Source organism: Arachis ipaensis, chromosome B8 (assembly GCF_059453495.1).
Source record: "Arachis ipaensis isolate K30076 ecotype BB chromosome B8, ASM5945349v1, whole genome shotgun sequence".
Lineage (NCBI taxonomy): Eukaryota > Viridiplantae > Streptophyta > Magnoliopsida > Fabales > Fabaceae > Arachis > Arachis ipaensis.
In genome coordinates, this window is record NC_142443.1 from 23,443,578 (window position 1) to 23,455,083 (window position 11,506).

At 37.0% G+C, this 11,506-nt stretch overlaps 1 protein-coding gene across 1 annotated transcript; it reads left to right on the top strand.

Moving 5' to 3' along the window:
• The first annotated feature begins 7,344 nt into the window (after window positions 1–7,344).
• Window positions 7,345–10,857, top strand: HL (HAL2-like protein). The gene is made up of 3 exons (XM_016316559.3): window positions 7,345–7,879; window positions 8,924–9,614; window positions 10,269–10,857. Exons 1-3 carry the CDS (start codon window positions 7,726–7,728, stop codon window positions 10,570–10,572), a joined length of 1,149 nt encoding a protein of 382 aa, XP_016172045.1. The 5' UTR covers window positions 7,345–7,725; the 3' UTR covers window positions 10,573–10,857.
• The last annotated feature ends 649 nt before the right edge of the window (window positions 10,858–11,506 follow it).

The following is an 11,506-nucleotide window of genomic DNA, read 5'->3' on the forward strand; positions in this document are numbered from 1 at the left end:
CTTAAACTGTTCTTCCATATGTATATTAGCTATCCTTGTCTCCTGTAACCTGTCTTTGAATTCAGCTAGCTGCTTTGTTAGAAAATCTAATTGCTGATTGAATTCAGCAGCTTGTTTTACAGTACTGAATTCAGCAGTTACTGTTTTAACCTCTTCATTCATGGAAGGGTTGCTGCTTAGATACAGATGCTGATTCCTGGCAACTGTATCAATGAGCTCTTGAGCTTCTTCAATTGTCTTTCTCATATGGATAGATCCACCAGCTGAGTAATCTAAAGACATCTGAGCTCCTTCTGCAAGCCCATAGTAGAAGATGTCTAACTGAACCCACTCTGAAAACATTTCAGAGGGGCATTTTCGTAGCATCTCTCTGTATCTCTCCCAGGCATCATAAAGAGATTCATTATCTCCTTGTTTAAAGCCTTGGATGTCCAGCCTTAGCTGTGTCATCCTTTTTGGAGGGAAATATTCATTCAGGAATTTTTCTGTCAGCTGTTTCCATGTTCTTATGCTGGCCTTAGGTTGGTTATTTAACCACCTCTTAGCTTGATCTTTTACAGCAAATGGAAACAGTAATAGTCTGTAGACATCCTGATCTATTTCCTTATCATGTACTGTGTCAGCAATTTGTAAAAATTGTGCCAGAAATTCTGTAGGTTCTTCCTGTGGAAGACCGGAATACTGGCAACTTTGCTGCACCATGATAATGAGCTGAGGATTCAACTCAAAGCTACTAACTCCAATGGAGGGTATGCATATGCTACTCCCATACGAAGCAGTAGAGGGGTTAGAATATGACCCCAAAGTCCTCCTGGACTGTCCATCTCCACTTATGTCCATGATGGATATATGGATATAACTTGGACTGATTTATCTTTTTATTTATTTTATTTTATAAGAAGTAAATACTTAAATAAAATAAAATAACTAAAAAGAATTTGAATTTTGAAATAATAAAAATTATTTTTTTTTTCGTAAAAAAAATTAAAAATAATTAGTTAAAAAAAAAGGAAATTTTTGAAAAAGAGGGAAGATATTTTCGAAAATTAGAGAGAGAGAGTTAGTTAGGTAGTTTTGAAAAAGTTAAGAAACAAACAAAAAGTTAGTTAGTTAGTTGAAACAAATTTTGAAAAGATAAGAAGTTAGGATGTTAGAAGAGATATTTTGAAAAGATATTTTTGAATTTAGTGAGGAGAGAGAAAAACAATAAGATAGTACAAGATTTAAAATTTTTAGATCTAATGCTCCTTGTTTTTGAAAATTTTGGAGGGAAAACACCAAGGAACACCAAACTTAAAAATTTTAAGATCAAGACACAAGGAAACTCAAGAACACTTTGAAGACTCACAAGAACACAAGAACATGAAGGAAGAACACCAAACTTAAAATTTTTAGAAAACCAAACCAAAATTTTCGAAAATCAAAGGGAAATCAACAAGAAAACACCAAACTTAAAGTTTGGCACAAGATTTAATAGAAAAAAATATTTTTGAAAAAGAAGGTTTTGAAAAGAGTATAAAAGATTCTAACCCAATTACCAAGAACACAGATTAACGCTCTAGCCAAATGAGTTATGGGACCTTCAAAAATTTTAAGAAAGATTATTTTTGAAAACACCAAACTTAAAGTTTGGCACAGGATTTAATAGAAAAATTATTTTTGAAAAAGGTTTTAAAAAATATGATAGCCAATTATCATGAACATAAACACCACGTTCTAAATAACTGAGCTATAAGTTTAAAGTATTTTAACAAGGGATAAATAATAAAAGACTCTAAACCAAAAAAAGAAAGATTTTTCCTAATCTAAGCAACAAAATAATCCATCAGTTGTTCAAACACGAACAATCCCCGGCAACGGCGCCAAAAACTTGGTGCACAAAATTGTTACTCTCTTACAATTTCGCACACATGACCAGCAAGTGCACTGGGTCGTCCAAGTAATACCTTACGTGAGTAAGGGTCGAATCCCACGGAGATTGTTGGTTTGAAGCAATCTATGGTTATCTTGTAAATCTTAGTCAGGAAGTCAATTATGTTTATCAATTGAATTGTGAGTAACCAGTAGAGCATAAATTAAAAGTTACTTGTTGTGCAGTAATGGAGAATATGTTGGAGTTTTGGAGATGCTTTGTCTTCTGAATCTCTGCTTTCCTCTGTCTTCTTGTTCACGCACGCACGTCCCCCTATGGCAAGCTGTGTGTTGGTGGATCACCGTTGTCAATGGCTACCTTCCATCATTCCAGTGAAAACTACGCTCACGCGCTCTGTCACAGCACGGCTAATCACCGGTTGGTTCTCGATCCGGTTGGAATAAGATTTACTATCCTTTTGCATCTGTCACTAACGCCCAGCCTTCAGGAGTTTGAAGCTCGTCACAGTCATTCAATCCTTGAATCCTACTCGGAATACCACAGACAAGGTTTAGACTTTCCGGATTCTCATGAATGCCGACATCAGTTCTAGCTTATACCACGGAGATTCTGATTAAGGAATCTAAGAGATACTCATTCAATCGGATATAGAACAGAGGTGGTTGTCAGGCACACGTTCATGTTTTGAGGAAGGTGATGAATGTCACGGATCATCACCTTCATCACAGTTAAGCGCGAATGAACATCTTAGATAGGAACAAGCGTGTTTGAATGGAAAACAGAAATACTTGCATTAATTCATTGAGACACAGCAGAGCTCCTCACCCCCAACAATGGGGTTTAGAGACTCATGCCGTCAGAGAATACAAAGTTTAGATCTAAAAATGTCATGAGATACAAAATAAGTCTCTAAAAGTTGTTTAAATACTAAACTAGTAGCCTAGGGTTACAAAATTTGGATAAACTATGATGGATGATGCAGAGATCCACTTCTGGGGTCCACTTGGTGTGTGCTGGGGCCCACTTGGTGTGTGCTAGGGCTGAGACTTAAGCAATTCACGTGCAGAGGCCATTTGTGGAGTTGAATGCCAGTTTTTATGCCAGTTTGGGCGTTCAACTCCAGCTTTTGATCCTTTTCTGGTGCTGGACGCCAGAATTGGGCAGAAAACTGGCGTTGAACGCCAGTTTACGTCGTCTATTCTTGTGCAAAGTATGGACTATTATATATTGCTGGAAAGCCCTGGATGTCTACTTTCCAACGCAATTGGAATCACGCCATTTCGAGTTCTGTAGCTCCAGAAAATCCACTTTGAGTGCAGGGAGGTCAGAATCCAACAGCATCAGCAGTCCTTTTTCAGCCTGAATCAGATTTTTGCTCAGCTCCTTCAATTTCAGCCAGAAAAATACCTGAAATTACAGAAAAACACACAACTCATAGTAAAGTCCAGAAATATGAATTTTTCCTAAAAACTAATAAAAATAGACTAAAAACTAACTAAAACATACTCAAAACTATATGAAATTATCCCCAAAAAGCGTATAAAATATCCGCTCATCAATCGACTACGTGATGACGAGGACATACGACTTATAAGGGTGTGGCACAATCATTGGACAAATGTCCATCTATTGGAAGTATTTGTTTACCTAGTTAAGTTAGGTGGACAAGGATTATCTGCAGATACTGTTGATGATAGCCCTTTAAGTGGAGTAATTAGAAAAAATATTAGAAAAACGATAATTGATCTAAATATGCCACCGGAAGGTAGTCAGGAGGGGTCAAATACTGAACATTCTAATGATGGCGGATGATGCAACCTGATGTTGGAAGTCATGAGAGTTCAGCGATTAGGGACCCGATGACGGATCCCTATCAAGTCAATCCCGATGATGGTAAAGATGTTGAGGCTGAACTGACGAAAATTCCTGATAAGGGTGAGGAAGAGGAAGATATGAACTTCTACGGTGACACACAAATCGTGATGAGACAGCCGGCGATTTTTCGTCCGTATGACCAATCGGATCACTTTTTCACTTTGAATCTCAATGCAATGACTTCAAATTATTTCTTTAGTCATCAAGGCCTGAAAGAGGATCTCGTAAGTAAGTTTGAGATTGGATAACTTTTTTAAAATAAGGAGGGAGTGATGTTGACAGTTAAGACAGACAGCATCACGAGGATTGTAGAGTATAAAATACTAGATAGTGACCAAATCAATATGCCCGATGGCACCAAAATCAGACTGACTAAACTGCAAGTCAAACTCCAAATCAATATGTCCGATGGTCGTTGCCGCATCCGCCTGCTCCTGATGACTGCATCCGGCCTTTGATAGAAGTGAAGTCCCTGGAGGTCCAAGACTAAAAAAGTTTCCAGGGACGGGCCCTAACAGCACCCCAACCACTTGCCTGCCATTCTCGGGCATCTGTACCCCGTCTCCAACAGGAGGTGGACTCACAAAATCTCTATTACAGCCGACGTCTACAACATCCCACCTCCCTCTCCCTCCACCTCGTCTACCTCTCCCCCTATCTCTCCCTCTCCCTCTCCTATCCTGAGGCCGCACCTATGGAAGCCGACCATCCTCTGGCTAATGGAGGTCTGCCGGGTGGTTAATCGAGAGGTCATCTGGCACTAACCCGCACATAAGTGTTGGTCGCTCAAACCAACAAGCTCTATGTGCACCCATCAAAAATACCACGTCATGTGGTCTCTGCGAACATCCCACAACTCATGCCATCCTCCCAGGAATTCAGGATACCACTCACTCTGGCCGAACTTTCCATCATGGGCATGCATCACATAAATGTTCAATGGTTTGGTTGGTATGTGCTGGAGGCCACGAAACTAACGCACCTGATGCCACTGGACTATGGCAAAGAACAGTAGAGGGCATACAACTGCAGTAGAGGCTTCAACCTCAGTGATCCTTGGTGGAACGATAGGCTGGATCTCAAACAATTATGGTGTCAGCATATTGCGTCTAGTCAACCTATTCACAAACACAAACAATTATGATATAGAAGTTTAAAATTTAACAAACACATGAATATAATAATTACATAATTCATAATGACTATGATTATCAGTTACATTAAGGACTCCTAGTCCATTGAGGAGACGTCTATAAGTACAAAGCCTATTCTCGCCTCTGTCATTATCTGGTCGTAACCCCGCCCACCTATAATCTCACGATAGTTAAGACACCACAAAACTATCTAAGTAACTTACGAAAAAGATGCTACAATAAATTTATACCTCTCAAAAAGGGAAAACGGCGCATTACATATCCCTCCGGCCTCAACATTTGTATACGGTGATATGCCTATTAAAGTAATAAATTGCCGCATCCACCCAGATTTCGCTACCGGTAATACGTGGCCCGGCATCTAGCGGTAAAGTCAGGCCAGCACTGCTGAGCCCATGATAACCTCCCACACCGATCCAAGTCCTCCAAAAGAAGCAACCATCTAATGTGCACCCTAGAGTCAGAGGTATCCAGAAACAGCATGTCTTCGATCAGCTGCATGATATAAATCCTAGTACAACGCACGCAGTAGGCGCTCCTTAGTCAGGTGCTCCTCTAACTCTCCGTGCATAGTGTCTTGAAACCAGCTCAGCTTGACAATCCACTTCGTCTGTGACTATCTGTCATTAAGGTCCAGAACAGCTTCCAATAACTGCTGACACAACTCCTCAATGGACCGTCCTTGATAGAACTGCTCCCACCCCACCCACGCATCCACTGACTAGATCTTAATCAATGACGAGTCTCAGCTGGTATGCCACATCATGCAGTGTGATGGTTATCTCCCCACATGGCAAGTGAAACGTATAGGACTCGGGTCGCCCTCTCTCCATCAGAGTTGAGACCAACGGCCAGTCATGCTCCCACTCCACCATGTAAGCACCATGCTCGAATCCTGCTCGTCTGAGATGTGGCCTAATCTACTCGGATGGATGTCCCAACAAATTCCTCCTGGTACGTAAGACTTGAGGCACCTATCAAATAAAATAAATCAGTAAAACAAAAAAGAATTAACAAGTTACAACACAAATTTAAATATCAAATATATAAATAACATGAGTTACAAAGTGTACCATTCGGTCATGTCTGCCTGCAATGTGATCGACCTGATCCAGTCTATACAGGGCATTATCGTAGCCCAACAATTCTGGCTCCATGACAAAACTTTAACAGAACAAATTAGAATAACTTCATTTAAAATTAAATGAATAAACTAAATTTACTAAATTACCTAAATTAACTAAATTATTTCACATTAACTAAATTACCTAAATTAACTAAATTATTTCAAATTAACTAAGTTTTTATCACCTACCTTCAAAGTAAATCTAACAAAAAAATCAAATGGATCTAAACCATAATTTAGATAAAATAACTTAATTTAAGATTAACTATATTATATTGCCGATTACATTTGGCAATAATAAAATAAACGAAAAACAGCATAACAAAATTACCTAAACTAATTCTAATTAGTTTAAACGAAACAATAATCAAAATAAAATTTTCTCTTCCCTAACATCTATTCATAACCATATCATCATTTTACATATTCTAAACTAACAATACATACATAATCATATAAAGTAAGTGTATCATCGAGTTATCAAACTAATTAACGTAACTAATAACTTAATCTAACTTGATAAACAAATATATTCAAATAATAAACAACAACAAATCAAACAAAAAAGATATACATAACAACAGAATTACCTGAAGCTGACAAACTCAAGAAATCAATAACTTCAACGAAGAGAGTGAAGAAAATTCAGCATGTGAAACGAAAATGTAAAATGTGAGAAACATAATTACAAACTGATTAGAAAAAGAAAATAGAACAACAGAATTACTTGAATCAACTAGAAAGACTAAAAACTTTAACAATGCCTAAAGAAATAACTTTAACAGCAGAAGAGAGGATGAGAGTGAATAAAGTTAGAAAGGTAAAGGTGAAATGAAAATGTGAAATCCCAAATGATCCTTCATGCTCTTTTAAAGTTGAGATAATTTTTTAGAAAAAATAAGTTTTTTTTTTAATTTTATAATAAAAATCCTAAAATTAGGTGTAATATTAGTCACAAAAATTATTATATTAATTCAGAAGAGCTAAAAATATTAATAAAACAGAGTGTGATATATGGATTAATATTTTTTAAAAATAGATTATTAAAAGTAAACAACAAATATTAAATTCAACCATCATATATTCATAAGTATCATGTTATCATTTTTTATTGATCAAATAATTATATCCGTATTTATATATTTAAAAATTATTATTTATATAATTAACACATTAGTTTTAATTTAACAAATTAAAAGTTATATATCTGTATTTATATACTAAACTCGTTTATTAATTTAATTTCTAAAAAAAAATTATCCTGTTGTTGCCAAACCCGTCTAGACTTTTGTTTAAAAAAAATTGGCAAAGAGATAAAATAAATAAATGAAGAAAAAGTGAAATTGTGAAAATGACGTGGCAGATTCATGTGGCAGTGGAGGAGCTCTCATCGCCAAGAATGGGAGAAAAAGTGGAGGACCGTGATGGAATTGGAGACCAATGCCGATGTTCCTTTCCTTCTCTTCTCTTCCGCCATTGAATCCATTCATCTCTGAACCTTTTCCTCTTCACTCACGCTTCTCACGAACAATTCTTCACTTCTTGAATTGCATGACATAACATTGCTCTCTTTATTATGTTTCACGAACCCCATTTTCTCGTTTTCACTTCCTTCCTTCTCATTTGCTCGGAAACTTCGTTCCCAATGAGTTTCACCTGATTCTGAAGGTGGGTTTCTCAAAAGTTTGCGGCTTTCAATGGAGAATGACCGCTACGCCAAGGAATTGGAGGTGGCCGTCAGAGTGGTCCACGTGGCATGCGCCCTATGCAGGAGGGTGCAAGAGAAACTCTTTTCTAACGACAGTGACCACGTTCTCTCCAAGGATGATGATTCCCCTGTAACTGTTGCAGGTATTTCCATGGAGATTACAATCCCCCCCCTTTTTTGTGAATTTTGTAATTGCTAGATGGGATTTTCGAAATGTTAAAGTAGATAATGCAGCTCCAAATTTAATATAGGATTTGCAAATCTTGGTATAATATCAACGGTTTAGAGGTTGTATGACATTGTTTATGTTATCAACGCTATGTGTGTAGTTTCACAATTTGTGTCGCAAGAATAAAACTTTGACTCTTCTAAAGTGTTAGAATAGTAAATAAAGTGCAGTGGCAATTTTGGTTCAATCTCAGTCATTGATGAGAAACTCAGCTGTTTAGTATTTTGTAAGTTGTAAACACTAGAATCAGCGTATGGTAAATCATCTCTGTACTTTGAAGTAGCCAAATTCGCATTTTCTAAACTTACATACATGTGTATATTTCAAAGTTAGTGGTTGAATCTCTGCTCTAGAACAAGGTATGAGTCTATGACAAAGGATATGACTTTGTTACTCACTTGAAATGGCGACATGTCCTTTTTCTGGTAGAGTTTGTTTCTTTCATAATGCTCATTTTCTAGATGATGGAAATCATATTTTTACAGTGCAGGGAAATTTGAAATCTCAATACTTTGTTTCTTCTTAGCTCATCAAATATGAAATCAGCTTGATCAATGTCTAGGGGGTTTTGCATTTTTATTTTGTATATATGCCTTGAGTGTCAACTGAACCAGTCAGTTGTTGCAAGTTGTGAACTTCTAAAAGGGTTATTGTGTTAATGGCCAAATTTTATCGGTCGCTTGCACACTGTTATATTTCACACAATTGCACTCAAATCAAATTATCAAATTCCCTTTTTTTTAAGTCCTTCAGCACTAAAATAATCAATCTGATACAATAGAAAGAAGCAGGAACCTGGTTGAGGGTTATTATACTTTACACTGAAATCAATCTGAAGTTCAACCATTTTCTTCCTAGTGTCATACTTTTATATTTGATGCTGAGAAGTTGTTTTTGGTGCAAATATTGATCAAATTTAACTAACTGTGTATTTCATTTGATATCCCTGCATGAGAAGATTTTAGTGTACAAGCAACCGTCAGTTGGTTACTTTCAGCAACTTTTGGGGTTGAAAATGTTTCCATTGTCGCCGAAGAAGATATACAAACTATATCGAAGGATGATTCAGCAAATCTGCTGGCAGCTGTGGTGAACACTGTCAACGAGTCCTTGGCCTTAGCATCCAACTATGGTCTTCAAAGTCCAGAGTCAACTCTTGGGAATTCAGAAGTTCTTGAGGCCATTAGGCGCTGCAACTCAACTGGAGGACTTAGAGGAAGACATTGGATACTTGACCCTGTTGATGGCACATTAGGATTTGTACGCGGGGATCAGTATGCCGTTGCTCTGGCATTAATTGAAGATGGAAATGCTCTTCTTGGGGTTCTTGGGTGTCCTAATTATCCGCTGAAGGCAGAATCGCTCAATTATAATCACCAGCATCATCATGAAACCATGTCGGAATCATCTTCACCGGTTTGTGACGCATCCGAAAAAGGTTGTATCTTGTATGCAAGGAAAGGCAGTGGTGAGGCATGGTTGCAACCATTAATTTCCAGAGATAAGGTACTAGAGTGGCCAAATTACGCTCAACTTATTCGCGTTTCATCCGTTGATGATCCGGCATTGGCAACTCTTTGTGAACCAGTGGAAAGGGCCAACTCGAACCATTCCTTCACCGCTGGACTTGCTCATAGCGTGGGACTTAGGTACAAACTTTTCTACTATGTCTATTTCTATCAAATATCCAACACTTTAGCCTATTTCACTGACTCCTTATTGACCGGAAATATCTCCTTTTAAACACTAATGGAGAATCCATTAGCACACAGGGATGGTGTTTAAAGGTTTTGAAATTAGGCAGGTTAGAAGCCATTAGAAGTAGAAAATGCTAGGATTAATTAGTTAGCAACTAACTATTGTAGAATATTATTAGAAAGAAGATTAATTATTTGAGCCGGAAAAGTTTTTAATTCTTGATAGTTAATCAGAATTCAGGGTAAAGAGTTCACGAACAATTTGATATTTAAGTTAATGATTCGAGTAATTTAGTGTATATATTGAGTTAATAATTTCGTTGAATTGTTGTTATGTAGTCTGTATTCTTGTTAGTGATTATATATGTGTAGTCCCTTTACACTTGTACTTGTTATTTAATGTTCGTTCAAACTTTGAATTTAATTTTGACGTATCGTCAATATAAAACTTTGTAGAAAAAATACTGTTGGATGCTGGGACTTTTGAATCCTCCGTTAGATTTGGAAGTGTTTCTTTAGTTACGAAATTCCCCATACTAATTGAAGCAATGCTATGACGTATATATTTAGGAATGTCTCATTTTCTTCTTTCAAAACCTGGTGCAGAAAACAGCCGTTGCGTGTCCACAGCATGGTCAAATATGCAGCAATAGCACGGGGAGACGCCGAGATATTCATGAAGTTCGCAAGATCCGGGTATAAGGAGAAGATATGGGATCATGCTGCTGGTGTTGTGATTGTGGAAGAGGCCGGTGGTGTGGTAACGGATGCCGGGGGACGTCCTTTAGACTTCTCGAAGGGAATGTACTTAGAATGCCTTGACCGAGGCATAATCGCTTGCTCCGGCATCACGTTGCATGAGAAATTGATTGCTGCTGTTTATGCCAGTTGGGACTCCTCAAATCTGTGAGGCTTCTCTCTTTCTCTTGCAAAAATTTTGGTAGAGCCAAAAGGGTACATTATCTCTCATTTTTCTCCAAAATTATGTGTAATTCAGGGAATTACTTACTATCTTTTTGTAGTAAATAAACTGATAGTGGAAGGATACATATGACATTGTGGGAAGCAATATTACCTTTAGGGGAATTTTGGTATCAAATAGTGAAAGGAGATGGAGATAATATTTCTAATGAGAATTTATTTGAACAAGATATGTTTGGACAAATTCAATAATAACTAGTGTTGTTTACTAAAATGAAATATTTATTCAGTAGTAGTTGTAAAATGAATTTCAAACTGGATTGTGAAGATCTGTCAAAAGGACATGCCTATATGGCTATAAAATAGCTCTATGGTACTTTTTAGTTTTATTTTTTCAATGATGGATAGTGGAGACTCTATCATAAGAAGCCAACCATTGCCATAATGCCATATTGCCACAAATGCCATCCCTTTCTTTTTCAAGTTTTTTTATTATTTTAATTAACATTACAAAGGCCCAAAAAACTAATTTTGTTTGGTATTGAAACAGGCCAAGGCCCAAAACAATCTTGGTTTATTAGTGCTGCGCCCAAAGTTGAAAAACAAACAAATAAATGAACGTCCTATGCCCAAAATAAATAAATAAACAAAAGAACGTCCAAAAACAATTGGGGAAAAAAAAAGACAAAAGCAACTTAATGGAGAGTTCAAGACCAAAAATAAAATTAATGGAGAGTTCTTTTCATGAGTGATTTTGCCATACTCCTTTACTGTATGTTATTTCCAAATTATATTTAATAAAAAGTTTTATAAAAAACCAAACCAAGTTAGATTGTCCTAATAGTTAACTCACTAGTCCGCTTAAGCAAGTATTGGAGGTTTGAATCCTGCCTTGTGCATGCAGCAACCATTGGTCAGCAGTA